Here is a 16,868-nt window from a genome sequence, read left to right as displayed (position 1 = left end):
AAATAAGAGAAAACGCTCTACCACCTTTTAGTAGACTTAGATATTCTGGGAACTAGCAGAAGTCCTGAGTTTTGTGATCAGAAGTAAAGATTGTCTTTACCATGATGCCACCTAGTGGCCAACTGTCTGTAGAGTTCTGTAGTGTATATAAATCTGCTTCATTAATCACATTTGAGGATCATTTGAGGACGATTTGTTGATAACGGTGTAGAGATTCGTTCATGTACATTCTAGTGTAAGATCTTACTGTAATAATTCACTTTGTGTCTACAAATATAAGATTTTAGAGACGTGTCCTGTTAAAGTGAGGAAATGAAAGGGATGTTACATTATATTGAAGCAAATAAAACTAAATGTGGGGGATTTTTTGGGAAGGAAAAATAAGATTAGTAATAAATAGGTTTAAATGTTTATCTTTTTTAAAAAAAAATCCCCATGTACAAATTACCCATAAAAGATATTTGGGGAATATTCTGGGAAGTAAAAACAGGACGTTACGTTACTTTAAGTACTTCTCCATATTTATAATCATAATCATACTTTTTGTGGTGTTCATAAGCATTAGGGAATCTCTAGTGACTCTATTTCTAGTAAAAAAAAAATAAAATAAAATCTGCAGACTGTATCTGGGTTTGCTCTGGCCACAATCTGCTGAAATTAACAGTAGATGTTAAACAGACAGACCGCTGAATGATTAACACATTATTTTATTTTATGGAAATTAAAAACTTCGTCTCTGCATTTATGAGCAACTACAGTATTGTTGTTTAAAATTGGTTTTATAAATGAAACGTGCTTACTTATGTTTCACAACATTAGTGAATGTATAGAAACTATATCCTGTTCCTGACTTAATGAAGATTCACAAAATAGCAATTATTTACACTGTCGTGTGTGTGTGTGTGTGTGTGTGTGTGTGTGTGTGTGTGTGTGTGTGTGTGTGTGTGTGTCTACAGATGAACAAAGTTCTGCGGAATCACAATATCAAACCTCACTGGATGTTTGCTCTGGATAACATCGTGCGGAAAGCTGTACAGACCGCCATCACCATCCTGGTGCCAGGTAATAACGCTGTCTCCACTGCATCACTGAACCCTGTCTGGTGTATATTCTGTAGAAAGCTGGTGGAATATTGGCCTTTATTTTGAATATGATTAGTCAGAATAGGGGGTATAAAAGAATGTTGAATAACTTAGCCATTAATAAATTAAAACAGACTGAATTGGCTTAATGGTTAGCACGTTCGCCTACCTCCAGGGTTGGGGGTTCGATTCCAGCCTCCGCCTTGTGTGTGGAGTTTGCATGTTCTCCCCGTGCCTGCAGGATATCTACAGTAACTCGTATACGTGTTGAGCAGAAGAATACATACATGAGCTTCCACTCCGGTCAGACAGACGGACGAAGACTGGAAAATTTCTGTTGTCCAGTTTTGCTGTGCCTTTGCTCACTGTAGTCTCGGGTTCTTGTTCTTGTCTGACACGAGTGGAACCTTGTGTGTTTTTTTTTTTTTTTCCTCTCAGAGCTCAGGCCACACTTCAGCTTAGCATCCGAAAGTGACCATGCCGACCAGGAAGACGTGGATGAGGACGCCGTCCCTCCTGGAAGCCTCACCAACAAAAAGAGAAGCCCGACCGTCGCTAACCACGATGACACGGTGGCCACATCTGGAGTGAGCACGCTCAGTTCAACCGTCTCAGAGTCTCAAACTGCCCAGCGTTCCATCGGCATCGAACTCAGCCGCATGAAGCTCGAGACCAGCAGGTGGAGTGTTTTTTAACTCGGCTGTAACAAATATCTGTTTATTTTCTGGTTAAAAAAAGAAAACTCTAAATGTAATAGAGCTATGGTCAGATATTATTGTTGTGTTTGGTTACTGATGAAATAACAGCCGTTGGTTTTTTTGGTCTTGTGTGTGTGTGTGTGTGTGTGTGTGTGTGTGTGTGTGTGTGTGTGTGTGTGTGTGTGTGTGTGTGTGTGTGTTTTCAGGTTGTTGGAGGAGTTGATGGAGAAGGAACGAGAGTATCAGTGTATCCTACATCAGGTTTTGGAAGAGAGGGAGAAGGAGATTAAACTACTGAGAAGTCGCTCTGAGCCTATTGGTTAGTCTGTGTACACACACACACACACACACGCATACACACACGTACACACACGTACACACACGTACACACACGCACACACACGTACACACACGTACACACACACCAAACATTAATGATGTTAATGTTTTAGTTTAGCATATTGCAGTTTTATTATATAATTATTTGTTTGTTTGGGGTTTTATTTGTAGATATTACGTCTCCCTCAGTGAGCACACAGAGTTCAGTGGGAAGTGAAGGAGACCCTGAGCTGCTCAAATGGCTCCGGCTCCATGGTGCTGATGCAGACTCTATAGACCGGGTAACATCTCCCTCCACCTTTATTGTACAGAATAAAAAAAGCCCACACTGTTTACTGGTGATGCTGAGTGTAGCGTTTCTCCTACCGTAGATCGTAGCGGAGGATTACACTCTGGACGACGTCCTTCACTGCGTCAACAGGGATGACCTGAAAAGTCTGAGACTAAAGTAAGGCTTCAAAAATGTGCCTCGTTTCTCAGCCTTTTAGTAAAGTTGTGTGTGTTTGCGTGGACCAAACCGCACTGATTCTTTTTGTGTGTGTACAACTGAATTAAATGGATAAGTTTTATATGGTAATCACTAATGATTATGTAATACACTGTTACAGTCTATTATAGTATCAGTCAACTATCATTCAGTTTCCCTCTAATGAGTCTTCGAATATGACTTTCTATACTTTTCATCTGACTTTTTCATCAGACTTCATCATACTTTTTCAGTCAGACTGATGTTCAAAAAGTTGTTGTGTGAACGTCAACTTTCTATTATACAGTATATTTAAACTAAAATCCCAGACACAGCCCTCATTCAGACAAATTGAAGTAGTAAAAAAAAAACATGCAGGAAATTCAAGCATTTTTAGCCACAAAACAACTTTGAAATCATGGAGGGACTGAAATGTCAAACCTTTGCTGTAATGCTGTTGTTTCATATGGATTAATTTTGTTCCTGTGTTCTCTCTCTGTCTCTGTCTCTCTCTCTCTCTCTCTGTCTCTCTCTCTCTCTCTCTCTCTGTCTCTCTCTCATTTTATCTCTGCCTCTCTCTCACTCTGCCTCTCTGTCTGTCTGTCTCTCTCTCTCACACTCTGTCTCTCTCTCATTTTGTCTCTGCCTCTCTCTCACTCTGTCTCTCTGCCTCTCTCTCACTCTGTCTCTCTGCCTCTCTCTCTCTGTCTGTCTGTCTCTGTCTGTCTGTCTCTCTCTCTCACACTCTGTCTCTCTCTCATTTTGTCTCTGCCTCTCTGTCTCTCTGTCTCTGTCTGTCTGTCTCTCTCTCTCACACTCTGTCTCTCTCTCATTTTGTCTCTGCCTCTCTCTCACTCTGTCTCTCTGTCTCTGTCTGTCTGTCTCTCTGTCTGTCTGTCTGTCTCTCTCTCTGTGTCTCTCAGGGGTGGAATCCTGTGTAAGCTTTGGAAAGCTATTACAGAATATCGAGAGAAACCCGGCTGAGACGGCAGCTTGTTCGCTCGCCTACTTTTGGTGTAATTCTGTTGTGTTTACAGACCAAAATAAAAGAAACAACCCTGAGAACCTGCTCCAGACCTGCACCACACGGACGCATCACGACTACAGCACAAGCTCCATGTCCTGACCTGTAGAATAAATCTGGTCCATGTGGACGTTTTTCTCTGCTCAGTTATGCAATATCCAGTTTGCCAGAGACATGAGTTTTAATCCCCAGTCCTTTTGCGTGTGGCTCGTAGGCTAGAGTCGCTCAGTGCAGGCAGGATAGAAACTTTTATACCGATTTTACTGAAGTTTTAATATCAGCTTTTACCAGAAAAATTCGGGGGAGTCCGTTCTGTTCACGTGTTCGGTGAGCGTATTTAGCTTCTTTCACTATCTAACAACAGTTTAGAAGGCTGTGGACGAGACGAACGTCTACACGGGTGAGGTTAGAGTACACAGGTTGGAGTTCTTCATTCAGGAAGAATATGATTCGCTTGATCGTGTTTACAAAATGAAACTGAGACTGATCAATGTCCTGAAAGACACACAACATCCTTCAGTGAGAAGTTCCACACTTACCTTAAGCTAGCTTGTGCTTGTATCGTCAACATTTACCTAGCTTTTCAATCTTAACACTATTTTTATGATTATCGTTGTGTATTGAGACTTTTTGTTTGTTTTTATGTTCCGTTACATTGCGTAGTGTAAATATGCTAGTTTTTGACACGTAAGCCGCTAGTTTGAGCTTAGTCTGGTACTGGGTCCTGTATTTAAGCACAACAAAACGTGTCTATTCGAGTCAACTGCCATTATATATCCTAATATAAATCTTAACCTTCTTTACAATTGTACTGTATTCAAATGGAACAAAGTTTGAAGATGTTTTAAATGCCTGATTTCTGCAACAAGTGCAATGCAGGATTTTTTATTTTTTTTGCTCGTACCTTCTGTTTCGTACCACATCCCGCCATCCAATCTACATTCTATAGACATCATGACTTTATAGAGTTTAGCCCAGTCGCAGTGCTTAGCGTTAATATTTTGACGATTTTCATTGAGCACAGCTTATTGTCTATATTGGATATTTAATGTCATTTTGGTTTATTGAACGATGGATAAATAATGAGATGATTTGTGTATTGTTACTTGACAATCCTGAGAAATGACTGTGAAATTAAAGTGGGACCTGAAAATCTTTTGAGTTTGTTTGAGATTATGTGGGGTTTTTTTTTTAAACTGGCTTAAAATAATGGAGGAGGAAAAACAGGCTGGTTGATATTTAGAGACTGACTCACTCGTATGCATCAATAAAAATAAAATTAATAATAATAATAATAATAATAATAATAATAATAATAATAAATAAAATTAATTAATAAAAGGGTGTACAGTTATGAGACGTACCACAACGATGGGATGAAAAGAGTATGGAGGGAAGGAACTGCTCATAACCCCAAACATCGGTCGTCTATGTCATCATACAGCACGTGTACGTATTGCTGCCAACGTAACCTGTTTTCCTCACCGATGCGAACGTGTGAGACAATTAAGCGATGTGAACTTTTTTAATTGCTAACAAGCGCTGGTCAATACTGACGTCACATTTTCACAAATAGTTTGTCTCATCACCAAAAACATGTTTCAAAATAAGGTTGTGCTCCCATCACTAGCAACAATTCTCTGTGGTTAAAAAAGGGGGCATTACATTAGATTAGATTAGATTCAATTTTGTCATTACACATGTACCAGTACAAGGCAAGGAAATGCAATTTAGGTCTAACCAGAGTGCAATAGTAGTAAGTGCAGGATATACAGTACAGTTTGTACAAGATTTAAATAAGTTAAGTGAGTGGTAATATGGAGTAATTTACAGATGTGTGTGTACTATGAACATAATATACTGATCTACATAAGGATACAGTATGTGCTGTAACAAAATATATGGTTAATACTATAAACAGTAATTTACAGATATGTATGTTCTATGAATACAATATACAAATGAATATATATATATGTATTATTAATAATGTATATATAATACATAATGTATATATGTAATATTAATAATTTAGAAGTTTTATGATGTTTGAATGATTTTTCACATGGATCAGAATTTCATTATAGAATAACACCATTTTATTGACCACTAAAATATACGTATAGTGTAACAAGAGTAAGTCATAAAATGCTGCAATTTGTACATATCCATAGAAAAATGTCATGATCCTTTTCTTCGACACTCCTCTTTACCCAATTGTAAAGAATATCCTTATTGCTAAAATAGTGTCTTCCAAATATCATGCCGTTGTAATCTGGGAAAATGCGTGCTGTAGTTTAGATGTTAAACTAGCATTACTAAAAACCTGGCTTTTCCATGTGAGCCAGCTTCAATAAACAATTACAGGCTTCGATAATTTCTTAATGTCTTTTCTTGTCCAGGCCTGGACCTGTTCATGTAAATTTCGGCTCTCAGGATCACTCAGGTGTTTGTGGGAAAACTTGAAATGGAGAGCGGATTAACGGTGTCCCCACGTGCTTTCATAATTATCCATAAATATCACTAAATACTTGAATAATTAAATTAAATACCATGCCACTCAAAGTAACTGTAATAGCAAATAAAATCACTAGCAATAAAATTGAACTGCCGCATTGGTCAAATGTAAATGGATCCAAAGGACAGGAGAGCAAAATTATGATTTTTTTTTTCTGATCTACACCTAAGAATAAAAAAAAAGTGAAATGATTGACAAAAACAGCTTTGTCTTATTATCAAATAATTTACCAGTGTTATTTTTACATGCACCAGGATTTAAATGATTCATTCATTCATTTTCTACCGCTTATCCGAACTTCTCGGGTCACGGGGAGCCTGTGCCTATCTCAGGCGTCATTGGGCATCGAGGCAGGATACACCCTGGACGGAGTGCCAACCCATCACAGGGCACACACACACTCTCATTCACTAACACACTCAGGACAATTTTCCAGAGATGCCAATCAACCTACCATGCATGTCTTTGGACCGGGGGAGGAAACCGGAGTACCCGGAGGAAACCCCCGAGGCACGGGGAGAACATGCAAACTCCACACTCACAAGGTGGAGGCGGGAATCGAACCCCGACCATGGAGGTGTGAGGCGAACGTGCTAACCACTAAGCCACCGTGAAGACAGTTATTAAATGTAGACAGTTAAATGTAGTATCAGACTTTATTTATTTATTCACATCCACCCCCTTTTTTTTATCAGATGACAGGGTGGTGTATCCAAACACTTGGATATTTTCTAATACCGAGACTTTAAGCAATCATGTAGCGTAAGGATGCATACGTCCTTTTTGTGGCCACAGCCGAGTCAGCAGTGCTCGACTTTAACACCCTCCTGCTGCTTGCCCGTGTTGGACAAGGATGTAGGCACCAATAAACACTGTGAATAGTTTCCTGGAGGTTGCTTTCAGACCTCAGCATGGACGGCACAACCGTACTAGACTATATCCAAGTATTAGACACCTCCTGGGTGATCATCTGTTCTTGTTTGTGTGGTGAACGGGTCAAATTTTGCTCGTAGCAGTGCCAAGGTCTGTTGTCCTCTCTTCACCAGGTTATTTGTCTTTGTCTCAACTTCAGGAGACTCTTCTGGTCTGCTGAGTACACACACTTGCTCTTTTTTTCTGCACAAATAAAAAGAAAGTGCGTATTCTATCGAGTGCTTTAAACCAAAAGCAAAGTAAGACATATGTCTGTATTTTTGTTACTTACTGCAGTTACACTGGATGTTATGCTCTTTGCAGCTGTTCAGTAAATGCAGCTGCTTTAGCCTCTGGTCTATAAGCTGCTCACTCAGAGATCTATTCTCCTAAACGCATGAAAAAAACATGTCAGAGTGAATCTAATGTAATTTAGATCTTAAATCAGGCTGAGAGTTGATGAGAAATCTTTCTTACTGCAGTTAGCCTGTAGTTCTTGTTCATCTCAGTCTGCATCTCCTTAATGTGCCCGGACCTTTGGCTTTCCAGGATCTTGTAGAAGTATTCGATGCGCTTATTGTGCATCAGGAAATCCTCATCTATCACACTGATGTTCACCTGTTACAGTCATCACACTCACTCAGTCAGGTATAAGCATAATAGGCTGTGTATTCTGTGTATAATATAATAGGGTGTGTATAATATTCTCACATCAGGTTCATGTATATGGCGCTTGTGAAGCTCAATAAACTTCTCTTTCAGTTTCTTGGGCTCTTGGATGAAGCGTGAGCAGTTGTAGATGTCATTCTTCATCCTTTCCACCATGTTATTCACACTTATGACCTGTGAGAACAAAGACATTACAGTCTAATTGCACCAGTGGGTAAAAATCTCGTATAATCCGAGTAATAACTACATGCTAAATCTAGGAAACCTTCCTGGAAACAATATAAGAACTTTCGTCTTAAGAAACGATGAATCGTTAAAGGATATTGTGGTGAAACGAACCTTCTCCCTCTCTATGCTTAAGTCTTTATCCTTAACTTCGATTTTCCGCTTCAGGTCAAAAATGATCTCCTGGTTCTTCTTCATGGCCACTGATATCTCAGCAACAATCTAAAATAACAAACTCCTCTGATTAACTTGTAGTATCATAGTAGTGCCAGTCAAATGTTGCATAAAATCTGGCAGAGAGACATACTTATAAACTCCTCACCTTTGAGAACATGTAATTATTCTCCTCTACTTTTTCCTGAAGTTGCCCGATTACGCTCAGTTGACTGCTGCCCTTCCTCTCTTTATCATGTTTTTCACTCTGAACTATCACACTGAACAGTTCTTTCTTGCTCTCTTCTAGGCTCCGCTCCAGGTCCTCAATGTTTTTCTTCAGCTCTTCGATAGAGCTTTCCTGTAGGGGTCAGAACAGATTCCCTTGTAACTTATTTTCTACCACTTATCCGAACTTCTCGGGTCACGGGGAGCCTGTGCCTATCTCAGGCATCATCGGGCATCGAGGCAGGATACACCTTGGACTGAGTGCCAACCCATCACAGGGCACACACACACACTCTCATTCACTCACACACTACGGACAATTTTCCAGAGATGCCAATCAACCTACCATGCATGTCTTTGGACCGGGGGAGGAAACCGGAGTACCCGGAGGAAACCCCCGAGGCACGGGGAGAACATGCATACTCCACACACACAAGGCGGAGGCGGGAATCGACCCCCAACCCTGGAGGTGTGAGGCGAACGTGCTAACCACTAAGCCACCGTGCCCCCCCTGCACGATGGCTAAGATATCTTGCTCTGAATTTATACCACACACAATTACATATTATATTCCGACATAAACAGAGAATTACGCCACAGAACATACTGTAAAAAATAAAGTTTGCCACAAAGCACTGGTAATGATACATAGCTCAAGCTTTACCTGGTCAGAGATGATCTGGCTTTGCTCCTCCTTCACCTTTGACAGACACCTGAAGTTTTGACTCACATCCCAGAGCTGGTCCTTCATCTTCTGCATTTCCTCCCTTAGTGCAGAGATCTTGGAGAGCTGTTCTTCTGACAGGCTTTTGATGGTCCAGTATGTTGTTAACTGAAAACAAGCATATGCACACGTTACTCACGCCGTGTCAGTGTGTCGATTCGCATCATGGTTGAGTGTGGAGGTGTTGACATGGATTTTTAAACATATCCATTTGCCACTTCGAGGTTCAGTGTTTGCTGTTTCCCAAAAACAGCTGATTTAAAAAAGCTACAGTGATTGGAACAAATCCTAAAAGACATACATTTTTATCCATGAGCTGCAGTTCTTGCTCGAACATCTGCGCGGTCTCCTTCTCCTCCTGGATATCTTTTTCATACTCTGAGTAAAGTTCCAGGATCTCGTAAGTAGCGTCTTCCAGAATCCTTTGCTGCTTGTCCTTAGCGTTCTTCACTTCCTGCTCAAACGCTGCCTGTAGCTGTATAGCGGAGATGGACAAAGACACAGCCAAGAGTATAAATTCCAAACATACTACTAATCCCAAGGCTGGATTAAAATGGATCGCAATTCCTCATGGAGCTGCTCCACATTGACAGACGCAGGACAAAATGAGACAAGTGCTAAGCTAACTAGATACAGATAACAATTATAGCATACAGTAGATGCTAAAGATGGCTGATCACCTCCTGCAGCTCGGTGTCATAGGCCTGTTTGGTCTCCTCCATGGCAGAGCGATTGTTCTCCTTAGTCTTCTGCAGCTCGTTTTCAAGATTCTCCTGCACAAGCTGCAGTTTCTGCTCGTACTCTTTGTTCTTCTCGAATTCCAGACGGGGTTCCATATCGAGGATCATCTCTAGCAACAAAATTTGTCATGCATTTTAAAATAGGGTACTATTATAATACAGGATGGTGAAGTCTAGAAAATTCACCCAAACTCTAGGCTTGCAGATCATAAGATAAACCGAGGCAAGTAGATTTTATTACTCAATTGTTCTAAAGCAGCTGAGCTTCCAGGTGACTCTGAAAACTCGAACTGAAACAAGGTATTCTGTAAAGACACAATGTTGACATACAGTACAGTGATTGTATTTACCCCGGTCCTTCATCGCTTTGGCAGTATTCTCTTTCATCTCGTTCTTCACTTTCTCATAAGAGTCCTTCTCCATCTGCTTCAAAGATCTCAGTACCTGCCGTGAGATACAAACCTTTTTTATTGAATTACTCACGTGTGATATGACCTTACACTCGTTTTTCACCTGATACCTAAAAATACATTCATTCATTCATTCTCTACCGCTTATCAGAACTTCTCGGGTCACGGGGAGCCTGTGCCTATCTCAGGTGTCATCGGGCATCGAGGCAGGATACACCCTGGACGGAGTGCCAACCCATCACAGGGCACACACACACTCTCATTCACTCACACACTTACACACTACGGACAATTTTCCAGAGATGCCAATCAACCTACCATGCATGTCTTTGGACCAGGGGAGGAAACCGGAGTACCCGGAGGAAACCCCCGAGGCACGGGGAGAACATACAAACTCCACACACATAAGTTGGAGGCGGGAATCAAACCCTCAACCCTGGAGGTGTGAGGCGAACGTGCTAACCACTAAGCCACTGTGTCCCCCTAAAAATACAATAAAATCGATTTAATCAGCCTGAGCTCCTGACCTGGATTTCTTCTTTCAGAGCCTGTATCTTCTGCTGGCACGACTGCTTAATGCCATTTATTTCCTCATTGCAGTTTATGTCCATCATGTTCATTGTGATCTCTTGCTCCTTCTCCATCCACTCGATGTGGAACTTGAGCTCATTTATCATGTCCTCCTGGAGAAATTAAACACGGGAAAATATCAGAGGCTGGACATCAGTGTGAAGCTTCAGGATGATAAGCATTTAATCCTGCAGCAGTCCTGGATGCACCTCACTGCACCACTGTGAAAGGTACTACTGTAAGTGAAACAGCGTTCCATCCGTTTTAATGAGCGTATAGCTCATGGCACGGTCATATTTACCTTTTTATCCACAAATTTCTTCGTACAGAGGACCTCCTCGGTGTAGTCTACTTCACTGACCGTCTCAACGGTCTGTCCGTCCTCGTCAATGATCGACCATATGAAAAGGGAGCCGTCCTTCGAGGCGGTCAGCAGGTACTGATCACCGGGTGTGACAGCCATCTGCACACACAACGAAAGAAAAAATGTCAAGGTTTGTTTAAACACCAAGAACAAATAAAATCGACATCATCAGATAAATAAATCATTATCTACAATATATACATTAAACTATTCCTGTTTTCATTATTACGGCATATCGTCACTCCCAGAACATACACATACTTTGGTGATGGGACCAGAATGGGCCTGATGTTCTTTCCATTGCATGTCCTTTTCTAAAGAGTAATCAAGGACCCTGACGGTACCAGCGGCGGTGCCGACGAAGACAGTTTGGCCCGAACGAGTCACGGCGATGGCTGTGTTGGCCGTGCCATCGGAGGCCGTTTCACTCAGGACCTGAATGCAAACAAAAACGCATACAAATAAAGGCAATTTTATCATTCTGTCCATACACATATAGAGAAAAAAATAATATTATTTCTATTTTGTGTCCACTGTGAAAAGCGCTATTCATTCGGGGACCTGTGCCTATCTCAGGCGTCATCGGGCATCGAGGCAGGATACACCCTGGACGGAGTGCCAACCCATCGCAGGGCACACACACACTCTCATTCACTCACTCACACACTCACACACTACGGACAATTTTCCAGAGATGCCAATCAACCTATCATGCATGTCTTTGGACCGGGGGAGGAAACCGGAGTACCCGGAGGAAACCCCCGAGGCACGGGGAGAACATGCAAACTCCACACACACAAGGCGGAGGTGGGAATCGAACCCCCAACCCTGGAGGTGTGAGGCGAACGTGCTAACCACTAAGCCACCGTGTCCCCCAAAAGCGATATATGACTAAAAAAAGTTATTTTAGATCGAGTTTCTCTGTATTCTTATCGTAAACCCCTTATTTATCTGTGTTGTACAGTTGTGCTGCTGTGATTGTAATTTTATCCACTTTTTACAATCACATGATGTTTTTTTGGCCTTACCCCTTCATTACTGATCTCCCAAATATGGCTGCGATCTACACAGTGGATGCTCCCGTTGGTAGGCGAGAACGCCATGTCTGCATAGGAACACGTTTTCTCGTTCCTAATCACCACGTTGCCGACCAGAACGTCCCACACAAATACGTTGCCGTCCATCCCACATGACACCAGGCGAGTATCATTTTCGCTCCACTTTACAGACTGCACCTGAAGGGTCAGAACATGGTATCGGGGTGATGGATATTTATTAACAGTCTTCATCATGTTTCGTTTATTTAATAAAAAAATTAGTTATGAACATTTATATTTATACTGACCTTCTTATGATGGCCGTTCAGGTCCATTGTTTTCTGTGTCCTGATGTTGTAAATGGTGATCACGTTTTGGTTGACGGCGGCAAATTTGTTGCCATCGTGGTTGAACACACACTGTAGACGCATACATACTTTATTTGACCCACTACATCTATACACATCTTGTAGAAAAACGACACAGATTTTATGTATGAAAAAAAAAAATTTGGAACGCTAAGATCACGTCAGTGAGAACTCACCTCACTGCAGCTGCCTGTGGGGTATTTACGGACAGTACGCATGTTGTCATTTAACACGTTCATGAGGCAGACTTCAGTGGAGAAACCCACCAGGACGGAAAGGCTGTTGGGGTGTATCGAGACGCAGAGCGGCTCTTCGTCGAACTCCTTAAACTGCACCAGAGTCCTGCAGCGAAATAAACCCAGGACACGTCAGAAAACTTTCTCAGTAAATAAGCTCTACGGACATTTTGGTAGCCGTGTGATCGTTATGCCGAATCATTAATGTCCAGTACCTTACTCATGTCAGTACTGAGGCGTATCAAACATATTTACTATAAAACATATTATTTTTTCCTCCTACTTGGTGCTGTAGTTCCAGATGTGCACGGTGCAGTCCTTGGAGCAGGTAGCGATGAGCGGTTTGGTCGCACAGACAGACATACCTGTGATGCTCCCCGAGTGAAGACTGTGAGACAGGTATTTGAACTTGGTCTTCTTATTCTGAAGAAATGCAGAAGCAGAAGTCAGGACATTTTCAATTTAAAGACTTTCTTTATTACCGTATCCCCATCAGACCGTTTGTTATACTGTTACCTCAATAATGTCCTCTGAAGTGAAGCTGATGTGATAGAGCTGGCCTTGTTCCGTGCTGACGGCCAGCGTCTCCTCTAACGGACTAGTGCACATCGTGGCGATCTCCTGAAGCGGCTGACTGCTGTGTGGGTGCACAGGAATCTGCAGAACAGAGGAACCCAGCTCTTAGTGCTTATACTCACTGATACTCCCAGTGGATACACCACAAGCTTTAACACTTTTAGCATATCAGCTATCCCGATTATACAAGTTCATCTCTATTCCTCTCTCTGCTCTCGTGCTAGGGAGTTAAAATAGACTTTTGAATCACACAAAATGAATTATGGTTAAGGTTCAGGCAAGTTTCAAATCTCAGCATTGCCAGAGAACCCCAGGTGGGATCTTGAGCTCACTTGTAAACTTGCACAGTTACCTCATTTGTCCATTGTGTAGCATAAAAGCTTCTGCAGAAGGTTAAATACAAATTACTCACTCTTAATGTCTCTATCTTCCTGTAGTCATTATCCTGAGTCTCCTCGTAGAGACTAACTAATCCCGGCTCAGCTGAACAGGCGAAGCCTTTGGAATAAGGCACGATGGCAGTGACAGCCGCCATCGGAGTCGGTGATTCCACCTTCTCCTTTTGTCTGTCAAGGAAGAGAATGTGGAACGTGATGCTTTGACTAAAATTCAATAAAAATTATATTGTGTTTTATTATACACAGTAGGATGATACAAGCATCACAAAGATGAAACAGAACAACTAAAAAGATGCTGGAGAGGTTCTCCATGGTTACCGCTCAGATGCTTTCCCCAGTCTTTGCAGGCATTTGGATTTCAAAATGAGCAGTTGCCCTTCCTCAGTTCCTGCAATAACGGCATCCCCAGGCATCCACGTGTGGCACAGGATGTTCAGCTTCACCGTATATACTTTCTCTAGTCTCAGGGTTTCTGTCTTAAATGTAAAGATCTTAAAGATTCCCTTTCCGGTCACACAGACCTGTTTCTCATTCTCTGGGTTAAAGCTGATCTGGGATTGAGAAAAGAGAACACTCAGTATACACTCTTAAAACACACGTGAAACGGTGACAGTGTTTATAACATTGTGAGCACAGGATCACGTGAACACTGTCCAGGATAAAAAACGCTTAATCCTCTAATGGATAAGATGGAATTTTTATTTTCTGCCACTTGTATACATGTTTGAGTTCACTACCCTTCATTCACAACTACAAGAGTTTTAGAATTTCTACCTGACTGATATTGCCTTGTATTGTGGTCTTCACTGTCGCGATGAGCTTGTTTTTCTTCCACTGCCAGCAGATAAGGTTCCATGTAGGTCCCCCAGCCTGGCCAATCAGGTACTCCGCGTCAGGAGAAAATGCCATGCAGATGAAATCCTGTACGCCGCAGTCCTTCCCCGTTAGAACCTGTTTCTTGGGCCTCTTTTGGTCCTCCAAATCAATGATGACAATGGAGCCCCATTTACCACGCTCAGACACGGCCAGGTAGCGCCGATCTGGGCTTAAAGCCAGGGCCTGCATGACATTGCTTCCCTTTGTACCTGTGGAATAACGTTAGAGTTGGACGACTAAATGATTATAATTAAAACAGATCCATTGGCTATTGAACAGAATCAATAGAGTCAAATGTTAGTATGTTCCCAAACTGAAATGACCCCAATTGTACGTTTGATGGTAAATTTACACCGTACTTTAGGAAAAAAAAATGTGTCTTTGTGGTACCTATTTTTCTGTCAGTGCTTAGGTTGTTTTTTTTTTTAAAAAGGTACAAGAGGAAGTGAAGCTCTCAGCAGACTTACCGTGGATGAACTTGGGGTGTTGCTGATGGAAGTTGTAACTTACACAGTATTTTCCACTTGGGAAAATCACCGTCTCCTCATCCGGAAAGAGTAAGTTGTTCTTTACATCTTTGCACACACCAAAACTGTGACAAGGCTTAATCTGCATTCCAGAAACAGACATTTTAGCATCCATCAAATCTCTGAAATGAGAAAAACATGACATTAGTTAGTTAAACATTAGCTGGAAATGATACTGCACTGGTAACACATATCATTGTGAAGGTAAAACACAAGGTGAACGGAAATGTGGAGACTTTATGAAAATGTCAACTTATATAGTAAAAGTATATCAAACGTTTGGAATCGAGGAATCGGATTTTGAGCCGATTCTGCACAATATGATTCCCAACTCCATTTCATGAATGAACAACAAGCCTCGAAGGTTTTTACATTAAAAAAAAAAGTGGGAATCCCTTAAGGTCGCATAAACACGGTTTAAAACATAATCATTACAAGTCACTCCGGTATAAGACATTATGAGAGGAGACAATCGGTAGCTTTGGAGGACAGAAAATTTTTAGCCCCGGTGGAAAATACAAACATTTTTAAATGATTTTGAATTTGCATGAACTTACCTCGATATCGTGAGAAATCGTGTCTAAGTTCATGGTCTGCTTTTGTTCTGTCTTCATCCGCTTCGAATGATGACGAAATTAGAACACTTGGAACAGCGTTGCTTCTATTACGCAATAAAGGGGTTACCTAGCAACCAGCGTCATCGAACGATGGACTTCTGCTAGAAATTATTGCGTCATCAGTTTTTTGTGAAAACAAGCGTTGTGTGTGTAAACTGTCATAGTCGTACATTTTGGAGTTGTATTTGAACAAACACACAAAATCTCGTATCTGTAAACTGTCGTGACCGTAGATTTTGGGATCCAACTCCGCAAAAAACATAATTACGTACAATAGTTTTAAATTACGCACAACTAAATTAAAATTTACACACAAATGCTTTGAATTACGTACGATTATTATTGACAGTGTTTTTATTCCATAACTATCACTGTTTACTGTTAAATGGCAGTCACTGAGTGTGAGTCAAACAGAACAGCAGCCTCCACACTTGATCACTTCAGACAGTAAAATGTTGTTATTACTACTATTATTATTATAATTTATTATTATTATTATTATTATTATTATTATTATTATTGATGTACTAGGACGAGTAATAATTTATAGGTATCAGTAAAAGATAAAGTACCGTCTTTCATCCTTCTGCAAATTTTGATTTAATTTAAATTATTAAATTAATTATCTGTAGGCCAGCTGTAGTACCAGCTTCAAGACACAAGATGTCGTTACTTAGTCACTAAGCCGTAGCTTTATAATCAAAGAACAAATTATTAAGTAAATAAATTAAATCACTTTAAAAATATTTAAAACTATAAAACCGGTTAATAATTAAAATGATACTCCTCTGATTAATCTTACTTTTCATAATCACTCTTGACCAGCCTCTATGTTCTCCTCAGCTCACATGTGATAAATGTGTCTTTATGACTTCCTGTAAGTTTCAGGAAACACACTTGCTGGTGAATAAACTGATGAACATTGCAACTTTGTCCCAAACACTAGAATTCCTGTTAAGAATTTTAAAAGTTAACAATTAAACAATTTAACAATTTTTAATTTTAAAAATTAACAAAGTTCCTGTCCAGTGTTGCTTTTAATATACTCAATAAAGTCACATAGTGTGTTATTATTATTATTATTATTATTATTATTATTATTATTATTATT

At 40.7% G+C, this 16,868-nt stretch overlaps 2 protein-coding genes across 4 annotated transcripts in view; one reads left to right on the top strand and one right to left on the bottom strand.

Annotated features, from left to right (window-relative positions):
- map3k5 (mitogen-activated protein kinase kinase kinase 5) overlaps positions 1-4,764 on the top strand; it is a 54,321-nt gene extending 49,557 nt beyond the window's left edge. For both annotated transcript variants that reach the window (XM_027152502.2, XM_027152509.2), the window contains exons 25-30: positions 957-1,062; positions 1,521-1,761; positions 1,987-2,099; positions 2,291-2,400; positions 2,491-2,567; positions 3,509-4,764. In XM_027152502.2, coding sequence (XP_027008303.2) covers positions 957-1,062; positions 1,521-1,761; positions 1,987-2,099; positions 2,291-2,400; positions 2,491-2,567; positions 3,509-3,569 — 708 coding nt within the window. In that variant the 3' untranslated portion in view covers positions 3,570-4,764. The remainder of the gene's footprint in view (positions 1-956; positions 1,063-1,520; positions 1,762-1,986; positions 2,100-2,290; positions 2,401-2,490; positions 2,568-3,508) is intronic.
- Positions 4,765-6,769: 2,005 nt separating this feature from the next.
- Positions 6,770-15,854, bottom strand: LOC113651891 (cilia- and flagella-associated protein 57-like). Of its 2 annotated transcripts, none has more exons than XM_047818943.1 (23): positions 15,698-15,854; positions 15,081-15,262; positions 14,512-14,822; positions 14,056-14,288; positions 13,752-13,905; positions 13,280-13,420; positions 13,047-13,186; positions 12,704-12,869; positions 12,468-12,578; positions 12,151-12,357; positions 11,384-11,557; positions 11,060-11,221; positions 10,716-10,871; positions 10,129-10,222; positions 9,719-9,888; positions 9,340-9,513; positions 8,979-9,146; positions 8,256-8,447; positions 8,048-8,155; positions 7,751-7,882; positions 7,517-7,657; positions 7,328-7,428; positions 6,770-7,243 (listed from the first exon to the last, which is right to left on the bottom strand). In XM_047818943.1, exons 2-23 carry the CDS (start codon positions 15,253-15,255, stop codon positions 7,075-7,077), a joined length of 3,579 nt encoding a protein of 1,192 aa, XP_047674899.1. In that variant the 5' UTR covers positions 15,256-15,262; positions 15,698-15,854; the 3' UTR covers positions 6,770-7,074. The 2 variants fall into 2 exon arrangements, with proteins under 2 accessions (XP_047674899.1, XP_047674900.1); XM_047818944.1 differs by having other exon boundaries at positions 7,332-7,428.
- Positions 15,855-16,868: the final 1,014 nt, after the last annotated feature.

Source organism: Tachysurus fulvidraco, chromosome 9, assembly GCF_022655615.1.
Source record: "Tachysurus fulvidraco isolate hzauxx_2018 chromosome 9, HZAU_PFXX_2.0, whole genome shotgun sequence".
Taxonomy (NCBI): Eukaryota; Metazoa; Chordata; class Actinopteri; order Siluriformes; family Bagridae; genus Tachysurus; species Tachysurus fulvidraco.
This window is presented reverse-complemented; position numbering and strand designations above follow the sequence as displayed.